Here is a 27,112-nt window from a genome sequence, read left to right as displayed (position 1 = left end):
CAGAATAAAAGGGAGGAAAAATAGAAAGGAACGGAAGGAAGGAAGAAATGAAGGAAGGAAGCAAGGAAGGGAAGAAGGAAGGAGGGGAGGAAGGAAGGAAGGAAGCAAGAAAGAAAGGAAGGAAGAAAGGGAGGAAGAAAGAAAGAAAGAGGATAAAATAAAGTAGGATAAAATAAAGTTATTAAAATAAAAAATTATTATTAAGAAGAAAAATTTTATATATGAAAAAAACAGGACAGTCAGAACCCTAGAACAAATGGTGAAAGCAAAGCTATACAGACAAAATCTCACACAGCACCACACACATACACACTCACATAAAGAGAAAAAGGGGAAAATAATAATATATCTTGCTCCCAAAGTCCACCTCCTCAACTTGGGATGATTCACTGTCTATTCAGTTATTCCACAGATGCAGGGCACTTCAAGCTGATTGTGGAGCTTTAATCCACTGCTTCTGAGGCTGCTGGGAGAGACCTCCCCCTCCCCCTCTCCTCTTTGTTCACACAGCTCCTGGTGTTCAGCTTTGGACTTGACCCTACCTCTGCACGTAGGTCATCCGAGGGCGTCTGCTCTTCGCTCAGACAGGACGGAGTTAAAGGAGCAGCTGATTAAGGGGCTCTGGCTCACTCAGGCCTGGGGGAGGGTGGGGGACGGATGCGGAGTGAGCCCGCGGCGGCAGAGGCCGGCGTGACACTGCACCAGCCCGAGACGCACCGTGCGTTCTCCCAGGGAAGCAGTCCCTGGGTCCCGGGACCCTGGCAGTGGTGGGCTGCACAGACTCCCAGGAGGGGAGGTGTGGAGAGTGACCTGTGCTCGTACACAGGCTTCTTAGAGGCGGCAGCAGCAGCCCTAGCGTCCCACACCCGTCTCTGGTGTCCGTGCATACAGCCTGGGCTCACGCCCATTTCTGGCACGCTTAATCCCTTCTCCCCTCGCACCAGGAAACAGAGGCAAGAAAAAGTCTCTTGTCTCTTCGGCAGCTCTGCGCCCTCTGCGCCCGTCTCTGGAGCTCCTTTAAGCAGCGCACTTAATCCCCTCTCCTTGTGCCCCAGGAAGCAAAGAGGGAAGAAAAGGTCTCTTGCCTCTTCGGCAGCTCCAGACTTCTCCTGGACTCCCTCCCGGCTAGCCCTGGTGCACTAAGCCCTTCAGGCTGTGTTCACGCCGCCAACCCCAGTCCTCTACCGGCTTCCTACCGAAGCCCGAGCCTCAGCTCGCAGCCCCCGGTCTTACTGGTGGGTGAGCAGACAAGCCTCTGGCACTGGTGAGTGCTGGTCAGCACCGATCCTCTGTGCAGGAATCTCTCCACTTTGCCTTCCACACCCTGTTACTGTGCTCTCCTCCACAGCTTCGAAGCTACCCCCGTCCGCCACCCACAGTCTCCACCCACGATGGGGCTTCTAGTGTGTGGAAACCTTTCCTCCTTCACCGCTCCCTCCCACTGGTGCAGGTCCCGTCCCTATTCTTTTGTCTCTGTTTATTCTTTTTTCTTTTGCCCTGCCCAGGTATGTGGGGTGTTTCTTGCCTTTTGGGAGGTCTGAGGTCTTCTGCCAGCCTTCAGTGGGTGTTCTATAGGAGCAGTTCCACGTGTAGATGTATTTCTGATGTATTTGTGGGGAGGAAGGTGATCTCCGCGTCTTACTCTTCCACCATCTTCTCTCTGCCCCTGCCATTCCAGCTTTGAATCGTGTTATGATATATCTTTTTCCATCCTTCTGCTTTTAACCTATTTGTGTCTTTATATTTAAAATGTGTTTCTTGTAGTCAATATATAGTTGGGGCTTGCTTTTTAATACACTTTGACATTCTCTGTCTTTTATTTGGGGTGTTTAGACCATTTACATTTAATATGATTGTTGCTATATCAGATAGGTTTAAATCTGACACCTTGCTACTTGTTTTCTTTAGTGGTTGCTTTGGGGTTTATAATGTACATTTTTAACTTATCACAGTCTGCTTTCAAGTGATATTATTAAACCACCAGATAGAATGTAAGAACTTTAAAATAGTGTACTTCCATTTCTCCCCTCCAATCTTTATACTATTATTGCCATATACTTTACTTCTAGATAGGCTATAAATCTCATACTATGCTGTTAATATTTTTCTTCAAGCAGTTAATTATCTTTTAAAGACATTTAAGTAATAAGAAAAAGATTTTATATACTTATCCAGAGTTACCATTCCTGGCATTCTTCATTCCTTTGTTTAGATCAATATTTCAATCTGGTATCATTTTTCTTCTGCCTAAAGGATTTCCTGTTTCCTGTAGTGCAGATCTGCTGGTGATTAATTCTTTCAGATTTTGTATATCTGGTAACTCTTCTAGGCTAAATTGCAGCAGGATCTGTAAGGCTTACTCAGTTTTTTTCTGTTTCTTGGGGATCACTGTCCTTTGTTGCCCAGTGCCCAAATGTTTTGAAAACCATTATTTCCTAAATTTTGTGTGTTTTGTTGTTGTTTCAGGCAGGAGAGTAAATCTGGCCCTTGTTATCTCATCTTGGAAGCTGAAGTTCTAGCCAAGAACTAGAGACAAGAAATAAAATTATAGGGACAAGACTTTTCAGAATTGGCAAATAGCGAGCATGTGTTGAGAGGGAAGTGTATTTTCACCCAGAAGCTGGGATTTCTTAGATGCATGAAAATGCCTCTGTACAAACAAGCAGTTAATTAGCAAGTAAAAATGCCTTTGGAAGCTTCTGGATGGGACATACCAAATCTGAAATGGTGACAATCATCTTTGAGGACTTTTGTTTGAATCCTGGTCCAGGCCCTCATGGTTCAGGGGCTTTGAGTCTGTTAACCTGGTCATGAGTGGGGCCAGAGCCAGCATGGCAGAAACAGCAGCAGGTGTGAAATGGCTTCTAGAAGGAAAAGCCAGGAAGAGGCCCAGGTTGGAGTTGAAGAAAAGGTTTTAAGAAGTTGCAGAGCACCTCACCCCATACTTTCTGAATTGAGGTGCTCTTTAATTCTTCTATTTGGAAGGCTATCTTGTTCACAAAGCAGCTAAGTATAGTAGGGAGCCTGATCCCACAAATTAGGTCACCTGGTTGATTATTGTGGTTCTTTTCTATACTGTGTAAATTCAAACAGTTGTTTTCATCTGGCAGTTTTGAGCAGACAACATCCTGTATCTGCCTACACAGGATGTGAGTCAGTTAAGAAAAGAGAGAAAGTGAGGTACAGTGTGTCTTAGTCTGCTCAGGCTGCCCTGATGACAAAATGCCATAGACCGGGTTGCTTAAACAACAGCAATTTATTTTCTCACAGTTCTGGAGGCTAGAAAACCCAAGATCACAGTTCCAGCAGGGTTTGGTTTCTGATGAGAGCTCTCTTCTGGCTTGCAGACAGCCACCTACTTGTGTGTCCTCACATGGCCTTTCTTTAACAGGTGTGGTGAATAGAGATCTCTCTCTCTCTTCCTTTTCTTATAAGGCCACCAATCCTGTTGAATTAGGAACCCACCCATATGACCTCATTTACCTCCTGAAAACCCTATCCAGATATCATCACATTGGCAATTAGACTTCTACATGGGAACTTGGGGTGGGGGTGGGGAGACCACAAACATTCAGTCCTTAACAGGGTGCATGGGATTCAGCAGCAGCCTAGGTACCTGTGTAACATGTGTGATGTGGGTCTTTTGTCAGCCTCTCATTTCTGGGTATGTTGTGTCTATACCCCCCAGGCCCTGGTAGTAGCCCCTCTAGTCCGTACCTCCAAACCAAAAGCTTTCAAAATTGGATTTGGAATCCAGTGTTTTGTTGAAATGAATAGAAGTGCTGGATATACCTTACTGAATAGATTCCATGGGGCAAGGGACAGATCTCCTGATAGACTTCGTATTGCTTGTCTCCAGGTTCTTCTTTGTGGTCCGGTTGGTCCAAAGCTGCATGAACTTCTTGATGACAATGTATTTGTTCCACCAGAGTCACTGCAGGAAGTGGATGAGTTCCACCTCATTTTAGAGTATCAGGCAGGTAAGAGGAAATGAGTAAGTAATGGTGTAAACCTGGGCAGAGGGCTGTGTTTTGTCAGATGGGGTATGACTGTGCTAGAAATTTATCTTTGTAAATTGGCAGGATCCTGTTCTTGCCTTACCAAAATCTTCCTGGCCCCTGGTTCTACTGAGTTGGTACTGACCATTGTCTCAAGGGAGAGTGATACAGAGTATTACAATACTGAAGAAAATTCCCAGGTCTGCAAATGTAATTGATCTGAACCCAAGAGATATCGGGTTGTAGGAAAGCAAGCATCTTGAATAAAAATGAAAATGTGTTAAACACATATATATAAAGTTTTTCTTTATTACTAAGAAGAGAGAAGGGCAGGTAACATCTGCTGAGCTCTGTGCTGGGTTCTGCCCTAGGCCTTTCTGGCCAGCTGTTCCAAGCTGCTTAGGGTTAATACCAGGCCTCTGACAAACTTCCTTTGAAGCATTTTACTTTCCCTTGGGAAAGTAAGTGGCAGTGCATAAGTGGAAGTGTTTTGTATATAACAACACATATTATTTCCCATTACATAATGTTCCAATGTTTATAACTCCAAATCCACCCCATCCCACCCTACCCCCCACAGTAGATTTTATGTGTTATACAGACTACAGATCTGATTTCTGAGAGAATCCTAAATACCTGAATGTATTCTAATTTTGTTTATTTGATTCTGTGTATTTTCCCTGCTCAGAACTCAGACTCTTGAATTTCTGATTCAACACATTATTAATTCACGTTAAAGATTCAAGCATCTAAACAGACTAATTGGGTACCTTAAAGCAGTACTTGCTTAATATGCATCAGTGAACTGCTCCCAAGTCAGACGATTAAGAGAACCTCACCTACTAGAGTAATTGACTTTAAGATACAAAACATAGTGTATCTTAAAAATTAAGCCTTCTACCAAGTACAAAAAAAAATAATTGTTTCTTGTTTCTGGTTCTCTTTTGGGTGCTTACTAGAATCAGGGAGTTAGGAAGGGCAGGGTCAGAAAATTAGAGACAAGATGTTGGAGTGGGCAGTTCCCATTTGCACAGTTTTTGAGTTTCTCTCAGTGGGAAATCAGAATGATGGCTCTTACTGCCGAAGGTAGTGGTATGGAGTGAGCTGCTCAAATGAAAGGTATGAGCAAGTCTGTTGACTGGAAGGATCTAGAAGAGCTGAAGGTATGCCTTTGAGGTGCTGCTGCTGCTGCCAATTCCAGATTCATCTCAGGTCCGCTCTGTCGGCGCTCACCTCGTGAACTTGGGACCCTTCTGGTCCCTGTGCCTGTCCTTTCCCCTGGTGACTACAGAGTAGAGAGACTAGTTTCTTCACCAAGACTTTGCTCTTGTATTTGACAGCTGTGCCTTGTATGTGGTTCAGAAGACAGCGCAGCTTATCTTGAAAGGAGATTGTCTCCATCCTTGGGTTTACAAGCTTCCCATTTCAATTTTTCTTTCCTGTGCCTTTTTTCTTAGTACAAAGCAGTGGCCTTCCACTCAACTTTATGTAAAGTTACATTTTCATCGGCCCCTGGAGGAAACCTAGTCTAGCAGCCCTCCGGTCAGCTATCTTAACAGAAATCCATCCCCTGCTTCCCTCTAAATGAATAAATTCCCAGAGGGGATTTGTCAACTTTTTTTTCCTTCTCTCCTGGCAGATCTTTCCAGAGAAGCTTATTTTCAGGCTTTGGGCTGGGGATCCAGTGAGTCACTGCATAGGTTTTGCTGACTTACTGACTGAAGGGCAAGATCATAAATTGAGAGGAGGGATCACTTAAGGGAATAAATTCAAAGCTTAGTGAGAAAAGAGGGGCGTTGAATATTATTACGGGCTCACCCTGTCTGCGTTTCAATCATTTTGCTTTTCGGGCCACTCCATCCAGTCCTGCGTCCTGTGGAAACTGCCAGCGAAGAGCTCTCCACATCCCTCCTTGTCCTTGCCTTGTGGAAGCCTGTTTATTTTTGCCTCTCTCACTTTTTCCCTGAGGAAATTAATTTGTTTTGAATGCCGTATGGCTCTTCTCTCCTAGGTTAAGTTAGATAGTGCTTCTTTGCAGTTTCACTCTGAGTGGCAGTTCCAGGTCTCTCCTCGTGGAGAACACTCATGTTGTGTGTTTTTCCCATTGTACAGCGTGTTGTTAGTTGGGGAAGTATTCGTTTAGAATTCATACCCGCATCTTTTGTGTCATGGACGTGGGAGTCATCGTTCTGTTCTCTTCCTCATGTTTTCTTTTGCTGATTCAGTCACGTGGCTATATGCTGGGTGCGATGTGAAGCATTAGAAATATGATGGTAGAAGAAGACACAGGCCCTACCCTCAGTCCACATTTCCCTACAGGAGATGGAGTCTTGAATAAATGATTGCATAGTTACATGCCAAGTCCTATAATAAGGCCCAGTGGTGGCCCAGGGAAGGAGGTACTGTAATCGAGTCTGCTTGGAGGTGGCAGAGTTCAGAAAGGCTTCCTAGGGGAGGCCGTCCCTGCTTTGGGTCTTCAGAGATGAAGCAGAGTTGGAATGATGCTGTCAGCTGTGTGGATCACCATTGGGTATTTTCTTTGGGCAAATAATAAGGCATGGGCCAGGAGTTAAGAAAGGAACATGGTGTTTTAACAAGTATAACCACTGCATCAGGTTTTAGGAAATAGGTGATGTTGTCTTTCCTGTTATACAAATGACCCACGTATGAAATGTTTTTCAGAGGAATGGATTCAGTAAAGGTGAACTCAGAGCAAAAGAAGGATGGGTTTTCCCCGCCTTGACACCCGCTCTAGAGTAAGCCCCGCCCCTCCCCCCATGCACACTCTGCAGGAAGGAGGGGCTGCTGTTGGCAGAGGCCCAGCAGAGGAAGCAGGAAGCAGGGCGCCGACCCAGGGGGCACATCAGCCGGCAGCTGGAGGAGACCCTCTGCTGGGGTGGCTGCTGTGGGGAAAAACTTTCTGAAGGAATAGCCAGTAAATGATAAAACCAATGAAAGACTAGGCTTCAGCATATGGACTTTGATTTTGTAAATGGGACTGGTCCTTTGCGTGGAGGGAGAGCTGTGTAACCCTAGGTCATAAATCCTTGTCCCCCAGTCTCGGGCAGCGGGCCAGGCTGGGGGTGACTGCTCCTCCTGGTGCTCGGGGGACATGGCCTCCAAGGCACTGCCTCAGGCTGAGTTTTGAGATTTTCAAGACTTCAAGGAGAGGAGCGTGAGATGCGTGTGGGAAGGCACCAGTGAGCTTGGAGAGGCCTCTCCGCCCCCCACTGTCCCCCTCCCCTAGGACTCAGGCATTAGCTCACTCCCCTCAAGTGCTTGGCAGCTGGGGGCTCTCAGTTGGCAGTTCCCCACCTGACTGCACATCTGGGTCTCCAGAGGTGGGGCCCTGCCACCTGCACATTAAAAACTAGGTTCTGCAGGAGATGCGGCCTCCTGGCTGGTGCCGAGAGGCACTCCTGTAGCTGCACACAGACTCCCAGCTCCTCCCCCGGCCTAAGACCCCACTGGGGAGGGTCTGGCCTCCCTCTGCTTGAATCAGATTAGTGAACGCTGAGTGGGCACTCTGTACAGGGGACTGTGACTGGGCTGTGGGAATCAGAGACATACTTTGTTGAGAGGGGATGGGGCACAAACCTGCGAAAAGTGAAGTAATGATACAGGTTTAAATACTAGTTAACATCGTAGAAGAGGGGACTCAAAGCAAAGTGATGAATCACCAAACCATGTAAAGGAAAATCTCTGGATCCTCAAAGCAGTGAGAGTGCACCTCAGGCTGGAGCAGTTGGCAACCCTTTCAGGAGGTAGTAACACTTGAACTTAGTCTTTTATTCATTATTCATTATTCCAAAGCAGCTCGCTCACAGGAGGCTAGAGCAGCCAGATACTCTTAGCTTCCGGATCAAGTGCCCAGGAACCACCAGTGGGCGGCAGGGAGGAGGAGGTACAGTCATTTCATCCTCTTCAGGTCCCAGCTAAATGACAGGTGCTGGGGCGTTACTGTGAGGTGGAAGGTGCTTTGGGAAAGGCAGCATGTCCTACGTTCGGGGACCCACATGGTGCCCACTGTGCACTGGTGTTTGGAAGTTGTGCTCTGCGACTGGGAGGGACACGGGCATCCTGTGTTTGGACAGGAGATCTTCCCTGGGACTCGAGGGGAGCTACCTGCCAGCTCCTTGACAGAGGTGCACAGCACCCGTGCTGTGTTTCTGTGTTTTTGTGGGGCTGGGTTTGGGGGTTTGGGTTTGTTCCTTTCTGACCACCATCCTCCTGGCTGCGGCACCATGCTTCCCTTAGGCCATGGCAGCTGGGGTCCACTCAGCCAGAGGCCAGCCTGCCCAGAGCCAAGGCTCCAGTGAGGCCCCCACCAGCCCCCGCACAGCTAGGAGACTTAAAGCCTCTTCCTTTTCTTCCCATTGTGTTGACTGGGCTTTTCTAGGGGAGGAGTGGGGCCGGTTAAAAGCTCCGCATGCCAACCGATTCATCTTCTCCCACGACCTCTCCAACGGGGCCATGAATATGCTGGAGGTGTTTGTGTCTAGCCTGGAGGAGTTTCAGCCAGACCTGGTGGTCCTCTCTGGATTGCACATGATGGAGGGACAAAGCAAGGAGTTCCAGAGGAAGAGACTCCTAGAGGTAATAGCACTGTTACGGAATTTCACAGATCTCAGCTAGTGTTTTCCTTCAGATCCCTGCCTCTCTCGGCCTCTGCAGCTTGCGCTGCCTTCCCCTGGGTTGTGGCCTCCCGGGACGTGTTGTGGCAGCCAAGAAGCCTGCCTCCCACTCCAGCGAGGCTCTTCATGGGGTTCTCTCAGGCACGGGCAGCATCTTGAGTAGGACAGATCAGAACATCGTCTTACCTGAGCCTCTGCTTCCCATGCTAAACTGAACGTGGCTGCAAACTGCAGTGTTTGTAGTTTGTGTCCTTTGTGTTTTATGTATCATCTCATTCACATCAGCTGTGCTGCAGATTCACACAGCAGTTGAAGCTGACTGCTCGGTTTAGGTCCCCAGGAAGAGGCTGGCTGCGTGAACGTGCAGGGGCAGTTCCTTGTGCACTCTGAGTCCTTAATCCCAGTGCCCCTCTGCAGAGCCTGGTTTTCCCTGTTGGGAAAAGCCTCCCTTGTCCACAGTGTCTGTGGCTGCCCACGTGGCCGGGATGTTTCATGAAGATGCACTTCCTCTCTGGACCTGTTCCTTCCCTCTTGCCTGACTTCCTTCTGTTTCTGATGGCAGCGCTCTCCTCTTGGCTCTGCAGGTCACGACCTCCATTTCTGACATCCCTATGGGTATTCCAGTTCACCTGGAGCTGGCCAGCATGACCAACAGGGAGCTCATGAGCAGCATTGTGCATCAGGTAACCCACGGGCAGCATGCGGGGGTCACTGAGGTGTGGGTATTGTCTCACTCAGACCTGCGTCCATGAGATCCAAGCCCAGGAGCCAGGACTGTGCTGGAACAGGATCTCTTACTAGGTTAGGAATATGGCGGTGTTACTGATGGGTTCTTGGGGTGTGTTTCTCCTTCTGGAATGGGGAAGTTGGAAGTGAATGCCTTGTTTGCAGCAGAACTCAAAGGAGAAAACTGAAAGCCCAACTTAGGTGCTTTCAGTTGAACTTCAAGAAGTTCAGAGAAAGGAAGTTTGGGGGGGGGCACTTTACTCCCTCACCATCAGGCCCTGAGGTGTTCAGCCTTTCGACAGCAGCAATGATCAGATAAATCCAAGAGTGTGATGCTTAAGAGCACAGACTTTGGAAACCAGGGTTGGAATGCCAGCTTTGCCACTCGCTAGCTTTGTGAACTTAGGCAGGTTAGTTAACCTTTCATTTATTGTTATTTAACCTCTTTAATGGGTAATATATTCATGTGGTTCAAAAACTCAAAAAATATTAAAAGATACAGAATGAAGTCTTGCTTCCTCCTGCCCCCTGTATCCACTGTTAGTAACCTCTTTACTAGTTTCACCTGCTCCCTCTAGAATTATTGTGTACATATATAAGCAAATATGGGAATATAGCCTTAATTTTTCATCCCTTTTTACCCCCAAAGATAGCAAAGCATACTGCATACACTGTTGTACACTTGGATTTTTTTTCACTGGATGCGTTTTGGAGATCTCTTTGTCATCACTTGGTTAGAAGAAGCGTGTGGTGCATCCAGTGTCTTTTAACTCCAACCAAAGCTGGGCATTTGGCTGTTTGCCCTTTACTGTCCCATACAGAGCTGCAGTAAGTAACTTTGTACATGAGTTTATTTTGCCCATGAGCAGGTACATGTGTATGATAAGTTCTCAGAAGTAGAATTGCTAGATTGGGGCACAAAATGCATTTGTAAGTTTGATATTGCAGGATTCTCATCCATGAGCACTGTACCAGTTTACTTCCACTAGAATTCTCTACAAGTGCTTGTTTCCTCATATCCTTGCCACTGGAATGTGATTAAAAACATGCTTTCTTACCAATCTGACAGGTAAAAAGTGGTATTTCAGAATAATTTTTTTTTTTTTTTTTTTTTTTTTTTTGTGGTACGCGGGCCTCTCACTGTTGTGGCCTCTCCCGTTGCGGAGCGCAGGCTCCGGACGCACAGGCTCAGCGGCCATGGCTCACGGGCCCAGCTGCTCTGCGGCATGTGGGATCTTCCCGGACTGGGGCACGAACCGGTGTCCCCTGCATCTGCAGGCGGATTCTCAACCACTGCGCCACCAGGGAAGCCCCAGAATAATTTTTTTTAATAGACTACTTTTAGGGCAGTTTTAGGCTCACAGCACAGGTGAGCAGAATGTAGAGCCCCATGTAGCCCCTGCCCTCCACACCCAGAGCCTCCCACATCAACATCCCCCGCCCCAGAGTGGGGTGTTTGCAACAGTCAGTGAGCCTACATTCACATGTCATCATCACGCAAAGTCCATCGTTTACATTATGGTTCACTCCTGGTGTTTCTCAGTATCATTTTTTTTTTTCTTTTTTACTTTTTGGCCGCAACTTGCGGCATGTGGGGTCTTAGTTCCCTGACCAGGGATCAAACCTGCACCCCCTGCAGTGAAAACGTGGAGTCTTAACCGCTGGACTGCCAGAGAAGTCCCATTCGGTATAATTTTTATTCTCATATTTCTCTTTTTGCGGTTATTTTTTCACTTCTTTAAAAAGCCATTTTTATCTCATTTTCTGTGTAACTGTCTACTTAACCTTTCTAAGCCTTGGTCCCCTTATCTGTAAGATGGAGGCAATCCCTCCTTCCCTCCGAGCGTTACAGTAAGAAGTGAATGAACTAGAGCCAGTAGCTCAATGTCTAACACAGAACATGCAGTAAACGGAAGTGGTGTTACATTAGCAAAGGGACAAGCCCTTGATTTTTTTTTTTTTTTTTTTTGCCACACCGCACAACTTGCGGGATCTTAGTTCCCCAACCAGGGATTGAACCCACGCCCTCGGCAGTGAAAGTGCGGGGTCCTAAACACTGGACCGCCAGGGAATTCCCAGGCCCTTGATTTTTTTAAAAAATATATGCACGTGCACACACACCCCTGCATACCCACAGGGCTCATCTCTCTTGCACAAAATTCACCTTATGCAGGTCCCTGGCTCTAAGGAAGGAAGTGCTAAGTAAGAAAGATAGCAAGGTGGACATAGTGGTTGGTACCCCTCAGGATAGAAAACCATGGCTCTTGTTTGGTGCCCTTTCACACCCAGTGTTATTACTAAATTCAGTCTTCCTAACCCACACCTGCATAGAAAGCTTAGATCAGACATGAAGCCACTCTCCTTGCTTTTTGGTATTGTGTGAGGAACCCTAACAACCCTGCCTGTGGGCTTCTCCACTGTACTGGTGTGACACCTGCTGACATTCGGGAACTGGGAGTCAGGCCCCATCAGTGGTGAGAGCCTCTGCTGTGTGTGCAGAGGCAAAAACCGGGCACCGTGGAAAGCAATACAGAGCGTACCCCTCTGCCTTTGTCTTCCAGCATATAAACAGAAGAGTGGCTCTAATACAGAGTTACTGCAACTTTTCAGTTGACTGCAAGTGATGATGAGCGTGGAGATAGAGGTATAATAGCCAAAATAGGGACCTTGATCTGTCACTTGCCCCCGCAGACTTCAAGAGCAGGGAGTCTTGTGGTAAAGAAGAAAGATGCCGGCCCTACCTGCCTTGCCTGACATTAGTCATTGGCTGCCTGACATTAGTCATTGGCTGTGTCCTAGGATACTTAGGAACTAGATGTCCATCAGAAGAAGACCCTCATTTTGTTTTTGTTAGCAGGTCTTTTCTGCCGTGACTTCCCTTGGGCTGAATGAACAGGAGCTGTTATTTCTCAGCCAGTCGGCATCTGGACCTCACTCTTCCCTCTCTTCCTGGACCGGTGTTCCTGATGTGGGAGTGGTCAGTGACATCCTCTTTTGGATCTTGAAGGAACATGGGAAGAGTGAAAGCAGAGCCTCACACCTCACCAGGATCCACTTCCACACACTGGCCTATCACATCCTGGCAACTGTGGATGGACACTGGGCCAACCAGCTGGCGGCCGTGGCTGCAGGAGCTCGCGTGGCCGGGACACAGGCCTGCGCGACAGCAACCATAGACACCCGCCGAGTGTCTCTGAAGGTGCCCCGCGAGTTCATGACGTCCCATTCGGCGGCCGGCTCCAGGGTCATGTTAAACCCAAACGAGCCCGTGGTTGAATGGCACAGGGAGGGAGTGTCCTTCCACTTCACACCAGTGTTGGTGTGTAAAGATCCTGTTCGAACTGTGGGCCTCGGAGATGCCATTTCAGCCGAAGGACTCTTCTATTCAGAAGTACACCCTCACTCGTAGGAAGATTGTTGTGGGTCATTTTTCTGAAGGAGGAAAACTAGCCAACCTAAGAGTGACAGGAATTAAGTGGTTTGGGAAACAGGATTGAGAGTGTCAAAACGGTTTCTAGATCTAGTTGAAAGACAGCCAAAGAAACAACAGCAGATTAAACTGTACCAGATACATTCCAGCCAGTTGACGATTACACAGAAACATTTCAGGTTTTAATCAAAATTCAGCTATTTACTAACAAGACTGGATTTTTCTTGTTTTTTTTTTTTGTTGTTGTTGTTGTTGATGTTGTGTGTTACAGGTGTGAAAACTTGATTCCCAGATCCCCTCTTCAAGTATTTTAGCCCTGGCTTCTTTACCCTCGAGAGCATGTCGGTTTGGAGAAAGCACTCCTCCTTGCCCACCTCGGAGCGCGTGCTCCCTCACCCGCTCCCGTCTCTGGTAAAGTGCGGTGTGAGTTCTCGCGTTCTCTCAGCTCAGCGCCCATGGCAGGATCATGATTTCCATTCAGTGTTCTAATGAAAAAATTTAATGAGCACACCTTCTCAGTCTTCTGCTCTCAAACTTAGGACAGAGCCACAAGTAAGGACAAAACAGGCCCTCCTGTGCTTCAGAGACACAGCAGAGGCTGGGAGCCTCGTGGTTCCCTTGAGGGAGCCAGTCACTCACTCTGCAGTTGAGGAGCCTGGCTGGCTTGCAGGGTGGGGCTGTGAGCTGAAGGGTGGCGCCTTCCTGCCCCGGCTCCTTAACTGTAGGCTGGCTGGTCAGAGGCTCCTGTGCCTGGGCCCAACCTCATTGCCCAGCTCTGGACGTGCTTTCTGCAGTAGAAGACTGATCTATGTTCTTTCTGATCCTTGAAGGCATCTTACAACTGGAATATGCATCTGGGTGTATAACAGATCATGGGTGTTTTACATTGACACATCACATCCATTAAAGAGTTTGACCTCATAAGAGTCCCAGGATCATGAATAAATTTGTCATGTATTTATTTTTTATAAATCAAGGAGACCTCAGCGTGCTTTTAAATATTAAAAACAATTTACATTTCAAGAATCCGAAGTCTGTTTGTGATTGATTTCATTTCTACCACCACTCTGGAGCCATGTAAAATGTAAATCGTTTTGATCTTGACTTGTGACTTACATGTTCCTCTGCTCTTGAGGTGTTTGATTATCTTGTCTTCCCCATCACTAGGTTAGGCAGTCCCTCACACTGAGTCTGAGCTGTAGGTCTGTCCTCTGGTTTAAAGTGACAGAAGAGGGACTTCCCTCGCGGTCCAGTGGTTAAGACTCCGTGCTTCCAATGCAGGGGCACAGGTTTGATCCCTGGTCTGGGAACTAAGATCCCACATGCTGTGCAGTGCAGCAAAAAAAATTAAAATTAAAAAAATAAAGTGACAGAAGATACTAGATCAGTGCTCAAGCCAGTGTGACCCAGCAGTTGGAAAGAATGTGGTGAGCCTTCTTCGTATGTTCAAAGAGCAGAGTATAGACATGTGTCAGCTGGTGGCAGGCCAGCTTAGGTCACAGGTAATCATCCACGCTGGGCTCACAGCAGCAGCTTCTGGAATCTCAAAGCTCCCTCAAGGTCTCCGTTTATGACCTTCCCCACTGCCTTGCATGAGAAGGAAAGGCTTGATTACTCCTTCAAAGACAACTTAAGCCTAGGGAATTATGCAGCTTGAAATTCAAAGCAAGTAGCTTACTAAGAAAATCTCTGGCTGCTACCTCATCAGTCTGCCTTGAAGCCCAATTAAAAGTAATTAAACCACCTTCTAGTCTATTTATAGGAAACCTTAAGTGAGAAGAGATTTCTATCTTCCCAAGAAGAGTTAGAATAACTCATCACTTACGTTCTAAACCTAAGCAGCAGTGTTCTCCATGTGACCTTTTTCTTACAGGCAGCCCCTGTCCTTAGCACATTCTCAACATTTCTCCAGTTTTCACTGGTGATGTCAAGGAAGACGTTCGGGAGACGTGGGCAGCATGTACCTCAGAGCAGTGGTTTTCAAAAGGTGGGTTTTGAACGATTAATCATTACTAAATCAACTTGGTGTTTATAGAAAGTATCAAAATGCATCATACATTATGGGGATAATTATTTTAAGTATTGTTTTGTAAAACTTTCTGTATTCCTGAATGTGTGTGTGTAGATATGAATATACATGCATCCCTCTGTGAACGTCCCACCTTGTTGAGAAGTAGGCTAAGCTTTGGAAGTAAGATTAACTGGGCTGTATCACCCAGGACAGACAGGTGGAGCCAGAAGTGAGTTGAAAAGGCAGGAGAAACAAGAGGTGGAGCTTCAGGGCCCTTTGCTTTGAACTATATTTTACAGAGATTTCCATGTATGATTTTATATGAAGAAGAAAAGCTTGAAAATCCCCCAGACTGGAAAGGGTGCCCAGTGAGAAATGATCCTTCCTAAAAATGTTCTAACACCTACTCTTGCATTCCCTTGAAATTGATTTAACACCCAGGGAAAAGCTGCAGCACATAAAAAAAGTCAGGAGATAAGAATTCAGCCAAAAATGAGTAATATTTATTGCGCAGATTCGGTTTGCATTTTATTCTCTTACTATGTCAAGTTTGAGTGGGCCAGAGGTAATTATTCATCAGCAGAAGAAATCCAAATTCTGTGCAGGGTTTGAGGTGGTGAGTAGTGTATGACATTGGACAAGGTACCTTTCCTGAGCCTCATTTTTCCTCATCTGTAAAACAGGGCTAGTAATGGTCCTTACCTTTGTAGGGTTCTTAATTAAAGAGGAATGCGGAACAAAGTATTAGCACAGTATGTGGCATGTATATAAAGGTTTAATAATTGTCAGTTACTATTACTAAACTGAACAGGCAATTTTCTGGGTCTCTTTAGGACTACTGAAAATCATTGAAAAGCTACCACAATGATAATTTAACATTTTATTTTTTGGTCTTTTTTTAGGTAAAGATTTTCAAACAGTGAACCTGTACAAATTTTAACTCCATTTGGTAAGTTTTGAGAAATGTATATACCTATCTAACACAAGTGCCTATCCAGATACAGAATGTTTCCATCATCTGATAGGTCCCTCAGGCTACTTCCAAGTTATCCTCAGCCTCACCCGCAACCCCAGCCCCCTGAGGCACCCACTATAATCTTTTTCACCATAAATTAGTTTTGCCTGTTCTGGAACTTCATAGAAATGGAATCATACAGTATTTAGTCCTTTTGTATAAAGCTCTTTTCTTTAGTTTTATTTTTTTATGTTTCCTCACTGATTTTTTAAAAAGTTTTTGTTGAAATATAGTTGATTTACAATGTTGTGTGCATTTCAGGTATACAGCAGAGTAATACATTCTCTTCCTTTATAGGTTATTACAGAATACTGAGTAGAGTTCCTGTGCTATACAGTAGGTCCTTGTTGATTATTTTATATTTAGTAGTGTGTATATTTTAATCCCAAACTCCTAATTTATCTCCCCCCCCTTCCCCTTTGGTAACCATAAGTTGGTTTTCTATGTCTGTGAGTCTTTCTGTTTTGTAAATAAGTTCATCTGTATCATTTTTTTAGATTCCCCATATAAGCGGTATCATATATTTGTCTTTGTCTGGCTTGCTTCACTTAGTATGATAATCTCTAGGTCCATCCATGTTGCTGCAAATGGCATTATTTCATTCTTTTTAATGGCTGAGTAATATTCCATTGTGTATATGTACCACATCTTCATTATCCATTCATTTGTCAATGGATATTTAGGTTGCTTCCATATCTTGGCTATTGTAAATCATGCTGCAATGAACACTGAGGTGCAGGTACCTTTTCAAATTATGGTTTTCTCTGGATATATGCCCAGGAGTGGGATTGCAGGATCATATGGTAGCTCTACTTTTAGTTTTTTAAGGAACCTCCATACTGTTCTCCATAGTGGCTGTACCAATTTACATTCCCACCAACAGTGTAGGAGGGTTCCTTTTTCTGCACACCCTCTCCAGCATTTGTTATTTGTAGACTTTTTGATGTTGGCCATTCTGACTGTTGTGAGGTGATACCTCATTGTAGTTTTGATTTGAATTTCTCTAATTAGTGATGTTGAGCATCTTTTCACATGCCTTTTGGCCATCTGTATGTCTTGTTTGGAAAAATGTCTTTTTAGATCTTCTGCCCATTTTTTGATTGGGTTGTTTGGGTTTGTTTTTTTTTTTTTGAGCTGTTATGTTTGTATATTTTGGAAATTAACCCCTTGTCAGTTGAATCGTTTGCAAATACTTTTCTCCCATTCTGTAGGTTGTCTTTTTTGTTTATGGTTTCCTTTGCTGTGCGGAAACTTTTAAGCTTAATTAGGTCCCATTTGTTTACTTTTGTTTTTATTTCCATTACTCTAGGAGACAGATCCAAAAAGATATTGCTGCGATTTATGTTGAAGAGTGTTCTGCTTATGTTTTCCTCTAGGAGTTTTATAGTATCCAGTCTTACATTTAGGTCTTTAATCCATTTTGAGTTTATTTTTGTGTTAGAGAATGTTCTAATTTCACTCTTTCACATGTAGCTGTCCAGTTTTCCCAGCACCACTTATGGAAGAGACTGTCTTTTCTCCTTTGTATATTCTTGTCTCCTTTGTCCTAGATTAATTGACCATAAGTGCATGGGTTTATTTCTGGGCCTTCTATCCTGGTCCATTGGTCTATATTTATGTTTTTGTGCCAGTACCCTACTGTTTTAATTACTGTAGCTGTAAAAACCCTTTTCATTCAGCATAATGTTTTTGAGATTATGTTGCTGCATGTAGTTTGTTGCTTTTTGTGGCTAAGTAGTATTCCACTGTGAATACGGTGTTTCTGTTTGGGGTTTTTATGAATAATGTTATCGACAAGTCTGTGTGGGCATTTTCCTTCCTCTTGGGTAAAAATACATGGGAGTAGAATTGCTGGGATGAATGTGTATCATGAGATAAGTGACAGGTAGACCTTTCTCCAAAGTGGATGGCCCATTTTACATTCCCACCAATGATGCATGACAGTTCTGATTGCTTCTTGTTCTTGCCAGTATTTAGAGTTGTCAGTGTTTAATTTTAGCCATTTTGATATGAACATTGTGGTTTTATTTTGCATTTCCCTGATGATGGACAATGAGCACGTTTTCACATGCTTACTGGCCATTCATATATCTTTGTGAGGTGTCCAAATTTTTTGCCCATTTTTTTTCATTTGGTTTGTGTATGTTGTTTGGGTTATTAGTTTTTTTATTATTGAGTTGTAGTTTTTTCTATTTTCTGGATATAAATCCTTTGTCAGATGTATTTTGTGAATATATTCTCCTTGAATATATTCTCAATCTGCAGATTGATTTTCATTTTCTTCATGGTGTAATGGGAAGTTCTTGATCCTGTTTTTAAAAAATTTTTGTAAGACTGGATTTAATAGAATTCACTGGTGAAATCATCTGAGCCAAGAGTTTGCTTAGGGTAGCTTTTGATTTATAGATTCAATTCCTTTGATAGGACCTATGAAGCCTTTACATTTCATCTTGTTTCAGTTTGGGTATGTTGCATTTTTCAAAGATTTTGTATATTGCATCCAAGTTGTTTTATTGTCGTAAAATTTTTCATAACATTCCTTTATCTCTTCCATGTCGTATAGGACCTGTAATGCTATCCCCTTTCATTCCTGATGTTGGTAATTTGTCTCCTCTTTTACCCCCCTTCATCAGTTTAGCTAGGGATTTGTCAATTTTTGTGCGTGTGTTTTTTTATAGAACTTTTGGCTTATTTGATTTTTCTTTAATATTTTCTGTACTTTGGGTTTATTTTGCTCTTTTTTTAGCTTAAGGTAGAAACCTTTATCAGTGATTTTCTACCTTTTCATTTGTTCTAATAGAAGCATTTATAGCTCTAAGTTTCCTTGTAAGCACATATCTTAACCCTACAAATTTTTTCATTCAGTTCAAAGTAGTTTATAATTTCTTTTGATTTCTTCTTACAAGTATGTGTGTTTAATTTCCAAATATGTAGGTTTTCTAGATATCATTATTAATTTCTAATGCAATATTGTGTATAGAGAACATATTCTGTAAATTTCAATCTGTTGACTTTTGAGACTTATTTTATGGCCCAGTATTTGGTCTGTCTTGCTAAATGTATTATGTACACTTGCAAAGAATGTGTTTTCTACAGTTACTGCTTGTAGTGTTCTATAAATGTCAACAGAAATTGACAAGCTGGCCAATATGTCCTTTTACACTTTTTGTCTAATTAATTCTATCAACTGCTGAAAGAAAAAGTGCTAACATATCCAACTATGATTGTGGATTTAATTCTATCAATTTTTACTTGATGTACTGTGAAGTAATGTTAGTTGCGTACATATTTATGATTTTCTACTGAATTGACTGTTTATCATTATGAAATGCCCCCCTTTATTTCTGGTAACACCCCTTGTTTTGAAGTCTACTTTATCTAACATTAATATAGTACTAGGCTTTTTTTATCCTTTCTGTGCTTTTTAACTGAAATGTTTAGTCCACTTACATTTTTAAGTCTGATTACATTTTAATGTAATTATTGACATGACTGGATTTCCATTTAACATTTTGCTATTTATTTTCTCCTTGTTCCATCTGTTTTTTTCCCCCTCTCTCTACTGTCTTTTTATTGGGCTGGCCAAAAAGTTCCTTTGGTTTTTAAGTAAAAAGATGCATTTTTCATTTTCACCAAGAACTTTATTGAACAACGTAGTCACCGTTTTCTTCCACTACCTTCTGCCATTTTTCAGGCAAGTTCATAATTCCATCTTCCCAAAACTTATCTTTTTGAGTAAAGAACTGTTCCAGGTGCCTTTTACAGTCTTCCAGGGCATTGAAATTTCTTCCGTTAAGAAAATTTTGTAAAGACCAGAGCAAATGGAAATCCAAAAGTGCAATGTCTGGTGAACACGGCGGATGAATCAGAACTTCCCAGCCAAGCTGTAACAGTTTTTGCCTGGTCATCAAAGAAACATGCAGTCTTGCGTTATCCTGATGGAAGATTATGCATTTTCTGTTGACTAATTCTGGACGCTCTTCGTTGAGTGCTGCTTTCAGTTGGTCTAATTGGGAGCAGTACTTGGGATTAATCGCTTGGTTTTCCGGAAGGAGCTCGTAATAGAGGACTTCCTTCCAATCCCACCATATACACAACATCAGCTTCTTTGGATGAAGACCGACCGGCCTTCGGTATGGTTGTTGGTGGTTAATTTCGCTTGCCCCATGGTCTCTTCCATTCCACGTTATTGAACAGTATCCACTTTTCATCACCCTGTCATGATTTGTTTTAAAAGCAGAACGTTTTTGTTATGTCTAAGTAGAGAATTGCATGCAGAAATACGGTCAAGAAGGTTTTTTTCACTTAATTTATGTGGAACCCAAGCATCAAAGTGATGAACATAGGCAAGCTGGTGCAAATCACTTTCAATGCTTGATTCGGATATTTTGAGTATGTTGGCTACCTCCTGCGTGGTATAATGTTGACTGTTCTCAATGAATGTCTCAGTTTGTTCACTATCAACCTCAACTGGTCTACCCGACCATGGAGCATCCTCCAGCAAGAAATCTCCAGCACGAAACTCTGCAAACCACTTTTGATGTTTGATCAGTCACAGCACCTTCTCCATACTCTGCACAAACCTTTTTTTTTTGCATTTCAGTTGCGTTTTTACCTTTCTCGAAATACCAAGCATCATATGCCAAAAAATGCTTTTTTTCTTCCATCTTCTATACTAAAATGGCTACACAGAAAATTCACCAATTTTGTTAAGTTTTTTTTTACGTGCGTGCTAATGTGACAGCTGTCACATACAATCTAACAAAATTGTTCTGAATGAAGTTAAAGACAACTAAGGGCTACTAGAGCCATCTGACAGGAAAAAAAAAAACCCAAAGTTTTTGGCCAACCCAATAGCTATGCTTCTTTGCATCTTTCTAATGGTTACTCCAGGGATTATAATATACAGCCTTAATTTTTCACAAACTAGGATTAGTTTTGTACCATATCATGTGAAATATAAAAACCTTTCAACCATTAAGTTTCCATATAACCCCTTGTCCTTTAGTTACACATATTAAACCTCACATATGATGTTATAATTTTTACTTGAAACAGTTATGTGTATTTTTTTAATTAAACCAAGATAGTATTTTACATTTACCCACTGGTTTATATTTGTTGTCTGTGGGAGGATTGGTCCATTGTGAGCTACTATTATCAGACAATAGGGATTTTTCCTTAAGAACAAAATGATCATTGTAATCATACACTCCAAAATTTTACTTCGTTTTGTACTAATATTATTCAGTAAGAAGAACACTTTTCCCATTGCTAGTTCATACTTCCACTTTCTTGCCTCTAATTTGAGCCATCTAAAACCATGTCTGTATCTGTGTACTTGGTCTCATTTTTCTAACTAACTGTCATGTAATTTTCCTGTGATGACATGAGCAACTCCCATACTAGGAATTAGAATAGCTCCTTTCCCAGCAGTGAGTGAGAGACTGCAAATCCACAAGCCCCGAAGACGGGGCAGGTACAAGGTTCTTTTAAAACGTTTTTATTGTGAGCCCTCATTTTTATACCTGAATAACTCTCCCCAAAGGGATGATACATAATCTTTATTCTGAAAAGTATATATAGATAATGTATTGATAACATCTGGTCAGTGGTATCATTGATTGTCAAATAAAAATTCCTCAGTTAAGCAGCTCTTCCTTTTTCTTTAAATCCTTGGTGCTGATACCAGACCAGCCCTTTATCTCTACTTCTTTTCATCCTGACGTGATCTGGCTCTAACACTTCGACCTCTCAAGAACAAGATACATGGACCTGTTCTGGATGCTCTTGGGCAAGTACAGCTGGGATACTCAGTAGGCTGGGCCTCAATTTAAAGAGCTTGTTTCACCATTTTTTTTCTTTTAAATTTTGACTATTAGAGCTGGATTATTAATCAAAGATTTGTGTTTGCTTCAGTGGCTGATATACCACACAACCCAAGGATCAGCTCAGCTAAGACGGCTTTGTCAGGACTACTGCGCAGGGGTCTGTCTCGGACTTTCCTTCCACAAAGGAAGGGGTCAGCCAGCCAGGAGATAAAGTCCTTTCCAACGCAGATAGCATCACGTGCCCTGCTGGCTCTTGGAACTACATACATAGAGCCGAAGCCTTGCTCTCAGTTCTTAGGGAACCTGTCTGGGCCATCTCCTCTCTCTTTCCTGGCTGATGGGGCAGCAGGGGACTGCGTAGGCCTCAGGCTCCTCGTGACCATCATAACACGTTCTGCATTCTAGTTCATGATGCCCAGGGAACATGCTGGCCTCCACGCTGCCTGTGTCATGGGACCTTTCCTTATCTGAAACACCCTCGCCAAAGAAACCCCAACTCTCGGCTCATCCTACACCTATTTTTCTCTTATTTGTGCTGATGCTTCAGTTGGTTGTGCTTCCACAGTGGGCTCTGGCTCCAGAGGAAGAGATGGTGGCCTTGTGAGCTGGGATGTTCCTCCAGCACCTAGTAACAAAACAAACAGCTTGAATTCTCAGTTCCATGGTTCCAGAAGAAATCAATATTTTCACTGTCAAGTTTCAAGAAGAAACCCCATGTTTTCTGAGACTAGTGGGACTGTGGCACATCTGGGCAGCTGTGAAGGAAGACCGTAACTGAAGAAATAAAGCAACAGTCAAGTCTGCCTTCAATGACCTTATAAAAGAAATGTTTCATTACCTGCACCATGCTGACTTACGATAAGGCAGTGAGAATTATAGTGAGACTACATAACGAAAGGTGCTGTATTTCTAAACCTGAATATTGTAAAGACCCAGTGTACTGACATCCAGCTAAGCGTGCCAGTAGCTGTTACCTTTTGCACAAATTGCCTTAAGGAAACAAGTGACAGTTTGGCCACCCTTGGGCTTTTTTCCCCTTCTAGGCAGCACTACATTGGATGTGTCCTGAGTCTGAAAAGCACACGCCTCATTCAAAGCTGTAATCTCTTTGCAGGCACATGTGGCTTGTACCCATAGGTCTTCATATAGCTGTGTGTGGCTTCCTACCTGAGGGGAGCTTCCTATATGCGGCTGCTGAAGACATTGCCTGTCCTAGAGCTTGATTAGAACCCAGAGGCTGCTGGAAACTGGCGGCTTTACTGGTTGAAGTGGTCCGCTGCTTTGATTTGGGATCTTTAACTGGTTTAGTCCAGACCAGTGCCTCCCCAACCTGGAGAGCAGCTCCCAACTTCTGGGCCATCTCCACCATCTTGTGCCCAAGTGAGAAGGAAAAAAAAAAAGAGTCACAGGTCTGACCAGCAGAGACAAGCCTCATCCCAGGTCTTCAGCGGGCAGGTGGGGATTAGCTGAAATAGTGTCTGCTGTACTAGCATTTGAGGGAGGAAACACTTACTGCAAAGAAATCATTCTCAAACAGCAGAGACCACACTGCCCTGAGTGGATGGCAAGGGAGTTCTTTAAAGGCTCTCAAACCCAACAATTCAAGTTTGGTGCATTGCTGGACTAAATTCCTGCCTTTCCTATGTGAGGAGAATGGGAGGAAGCTACAAAAGGACAACACAACTCATTTGAGCTGAGGTCTATCAATAATAGATATAACTCAGTAAACCTGAATTTCCTCTTATTTTCTTCCAGGAAAGTTTCTTCTCAAGCTGTTCTTAATTGAAGAATTCATGCCACTAGGAACGTCAAAGCCGAAACAGGCATGAGCCTATATAATACCTTATATTTGGGTTATTTGGGCTTGATTCAAAAGTGTCATGACAGCTTGCTTATGACTCCTAGGAGCTAAGACTCACCTCCGGGTCAAATTCCAGAGAGCTACTGTCCCTGAGTAAGTTGACTTTCTTCTCCATCTCCTGGTACTGGGCCAGGGCGCCCCTCTCTTCTCCCTGGTTGTACAGCAGCACAGCATAGTTCAGGTTTACCAAAGGGTTACACCTGTGCAAACAGAAATTCTTATGGAGCTGGGGCTTTGCAACACATGGTCATTTAGAGATCCTTCTCACTGCACAAAAACAAAACTGGCTAAGTACAGACAGCTCCACTCCACGGCAAGGTGGGGCACACACGTGTTGTGTGGACCTTTGGAGAAGAATCAGGGAATTAACTGCCCAACCAGCAAAGCAGGTACTGGGACCAAGCCTGACATCTCGGCCCTCAAAAGAGACGAAAAACAGGTCCCTACCCTGCAGTGGAATAAATCCCAAGAGAGTCAAGTTCATCTTAAACTGAGCCCAGAGCTATCAACAACCCAAGCCCACTGCCAGCTCCCACTTTCTCTGGCCCCCTGACGACTAAGGGCTGGAAACACTTTCTCAGAAAGAGTCAGCGTCAGGTCCTGCTGAGCCACTTTGTACTCAGGAGCTACGTCCTTCGGCACGGAGGCCCGCTGTGCACAGAGGCACAGGGAGCAAGCAGCTGGGCTGGCTCGGCAACGCCAGGGCCGTGGCGCCACCTCACGGCTCTGCGGCACCCAGCCCTCCCAGCGGCGTTCCCGACAGGCGGCTTACTTATCCAGGCGGACTGCTTCTGTGTAGGCTCTCCTGGCATTCTCTGTATCTTCCAGATTGGTCAGAGCCACTGCAACAAAGAAAGTGAGTGCGGTGGCTGAAAAGCCCAGCGGAAAAAACACAGGCAATGTTTCAAGACGGCAGTTCCTTCAGCCGCCAAACCTAACTGACTCCTGCTGTGCCCGCACAGCTCCTGGCACCACCGTCTCTGCAGCCACTCAGCTTGGATTCCAGGTATCATCTTGTTCAACGGCCCCCTCTCCACAGTTAGTCAGCGGCTGGGTTCCATAAATTCCATTGTTTACAGCTTCTTTGGTGACACTGCCCTGGTTTAGTCGTGTCAGGCCTTCTGTTTTGTTCCCCGAGGGCACTGTCCCGCTTGCCACAGCGCAGGCTGCCAGGTATCTCGCTGACTGAGACAAATCTGACCGCGTCACTGGCCTACTCAGGAATGCTCACAAGCTCACTGCTCTCCAGCACCCATAACCGTACCTTTAAACTTTTGTTTAGCAAGAACACTCTCCCTTTTTAAATCAGTATTTTCTGAAAGCCTGACCTATAACACAAACAACAGCAGAGCTGCTCCGGAAGCCCTGCCCGCTCCACCTCCCCAGCTGTTCATCTACTCCTACCAGACACAAGAGGAGATCTAGGAACACAGTTGGGAAAAACAGAGCCTCTGGGATCGAGTGTACAGTGTACAGTCCCTGTGCTGTACCCAATGGTCCTCCATACTCTGACGCCAGACTACCTCTCCTGACTCATCTCCCACCACGTTCTACAACACTACTGCCCACTAATGGCCTGGTACCTCCTGCAGTTTCATGGCCTTCTCAGCCATTCTGTACTACTGAATTCCAGCTTATCTTGTCACAACTCAGTGTGAAGACCATCTTTACTTTGTGAAGTTAGAATTGCTGCTTATGCCCTACAGTACAGCTATTTGTTTACATTCCTGTATCCCATTATGACTGGGCTATCTTTGTATTCAGACAGCCCCCAAGTAACCACCACTCAATTTGCTTTTGCAACCTTTCTCTTATAAATCAGAACCTCAGAGTAATGACCAAAAAAAACCAAATAAACAAACAAAAAACCCCAAAGACACCTGAAGACTACTGTCAATGAGAACATGGAAACTGCTTTTAGGTATACATTTCTTAACTTTAGTATAAGGAGAAATATCCCCTGGAAAGAATATTTAGTCAGTACTTTTATACTGTACTAGCAACAACAATAATAGACTAATTAGATAATGACAGTAAAACCAGTAGTTAACATTCATTGTGTCTAATCATGTAATCCTCTCATCAACCCTATGAGATACAGCTAGTAAGTAGCAGAGGCAGGACCCTACCCTAAAGCCCAAGATCTTAACACCTGATGATAACTGGAGCTTGGCTGGATTCAATGTACGAACTGTCACGGGAAAAGCAGTTAGAAGATGAACTAGAGACGAACCTGATTGAAGCTGCTGGTCTCTGAGTGAAATCCCCCTAAGTGAGAAGCAACAAGGTGCTTTGTCATCTTTTTCTTTCATTATTTCTTCAAACTCTAGGACGGTAATCCAGATTCCTATGGGATCCGCAAGGGAATGGCTTCTATGGGACATTTAACCACTGGCCTATGATTCTAATTCATTTTTCCCCAAGTACAGACTGCGAAAGGGGTTCTTCACATAAATGTCTCTTACCAGCCAAGAGCATGTAGAGCTCCCCCATCTTTGGCTGGAAGTTGATGGCTGCACTGAGAAAATGGAAGGCTGATGCATACTGCTGCATAGTCAAGTGGACAAGGCCCAAATTATACAGAATCTTCCAATCGAAGGGTGCCAAGTAGTTGGCTCGTTTCAGGCAGCTGATAGCCTGGAGGAGAGAGCAGGCACTCGGTGAGAGGCTGGGGCAAGCTGGCAGAACCAGCAACTGAACACAAAACACAAACCAGGAAAATGAGGAGACACTCACTGCCACATATTTCTTCTTGCCAAAGAAACACATTCCAATGTTATTCCAGAGTGGAGGACTTTCTGGAACAGCACAAGCTACAACTCTGTATTTGGTGAGGGCAACATCAAAGTCCCCATGGGTCTGCATCATGCTGCCTGCTGCCAAGATGGCCTGAAAACATGGGATATGGAAAGTTGGTAATTCAGTCATTCCCAAAAGGCTGTTGCAGGCTGTTGCAGTGAAGTAGCCTTCCTGAGTCTAGATACTCAGCAGGCCCATCAGCACTGGTGGGACTGAAAAGCTTCTTCCAGGGACCTATATATTGTATCCAAGCTATTGGAACAAACGCTCATGAGGAACACTCCTGCACTCCACACTGGCTCTCTTTGGCATAATACAGAAAACTCACTGACTTTACCCAGCTTATTTTTTTCCTACTGGTGGCCAGGAAAGTCACTATTTCAGAGTATCAGGGCCCTGTGACTAAAAAGCACCTTTAACCTGTTCCCTACTACAGCCCCTACTTGGTACACCAAGTGCTCTAGACAACTCAGGTACACCTGTCTTTGGCCACTAAAGGTGCAGCTCCTTCTGCCACAGGGCAGAGGGTGAGTCAGCCTTAGGTTTCACGGATCAAGCTTTTCATGTCTCTAAGGAAAAGGGTTAAGGTGGGGTGCTAAGTCGGACTAATATGACTTTCAAGATAGGACTGAGTCTGTACTGTTAAGAAACAGCCAGTTTTGCTGCATCTCCCTCAATGATACATATCCACATGATGATCCCCTCGCCAAAGTCGTATCTGGACAAGAGCTGTAATCTCAGATTCATCAGGAATCAAGTCATTTCAGCAGATTTATTTCTGACAGTAGTTACAGAGGCTCTGCCAAT

The 27,112-nt window shown here is 44.3% G+C and overlaps 2 protein-coding genes across 8 annotated transcripts in view; one reads left to right on the top strand and one right to left on the bottom strand.

Moving 5' to 3' along the window:
- ADPGK (ADP dependent glucokinase) overlaps positions 1-13,734 on the top strand; it is a 41,373-nt gene extending 27,639 nt beyond the window's left edge. The window contains exons 4-7 of one of the 3 annotated variants that reach the window (XM_059056002.2): positions 3,860-3,980; positions 8,398-8,594; positions 9,217-9,315; positions 12,213-13,734. In XM_059056002.2, coding sequence (XP_058911985.1) covers positions 3,860-3,980; positions 8,398-8,594; positions 9,217-9,315; positions 12,213-12,767 — 972 coding nt within the window. In that variant the 3' untranslated portion in view covers positions 12,768-13,734. The remainder of the gene's footprint in view (positions 1-3,859; positions 3,981-8,397; positions 8,595-9,216; positions 9,316-12,212) is intronic. The other 2 variants (XM_059056003.2, XM_067029312.1) reach the window with 2 other exon arrangements.
- A 7,562-nt stretch (positions 13,735-21,296) lies between these two features.
- BBS4 (Bardet-Biedl syndrome 4) overlaps positions 21,297-27,112 on the bottom strand; it is a 61,830-nt gene continuing 56,014 nt past the window's right edge. For 4 of the 5 annotated variants that reach the window (XM_059055994.2, XM_067029311.1, XM_067029309.1 and 1 more), the window contains 6 exons: positions 26,243-26,395; positions 25,972-26,143; positions 24,279-24,348; positions 23,565-23,706; positions 22,813-23,014; positions 21,297-22,270 (listed from right to left, as the gene is read on the bottom strand). In XM_059055994.2, the coding sequence (XP_058911977.1) occupies positions 22,161-22,270; positions 22,813-23,014; positions 23,565-23,706; positions 24,279-24,348; positions 25,972-26,143; positions 26,243-26,395 (849 nt within the window). In that variant the 3' untranslated portion in view covers positions 21,297-22,160. The remainder of the gene's footprint in view (positions 22,271-22,812; positions 23,015-23,564; positions 23,707-24,278; positions 24,349-25,971; positions 26,144-26,242; positions 26,396-27,112) is intronic. The other variant, XM_059055996.2, reaches the window with a different exon arrangement.

The sequence above is a fragment of the Kogia breviceps genome, chromosome 3 (assembly GCF_026419965.1).
Source record: "Kogia breviceps isolate mKogBre1 chromosome 3, mKogBre1 haplotype 1, whole genome shotgun sequence".
NCBI classification, from domain to species: domain Eukaryota; kingdom Metazoa; phylum Chordata; class Mammalia; order Artiodactyla; family Physeteridae; genus Kogia; species Kogia breviceps.
This window is presented reverse-complemented; position numbering and strand designations above follow the sequence as displayed.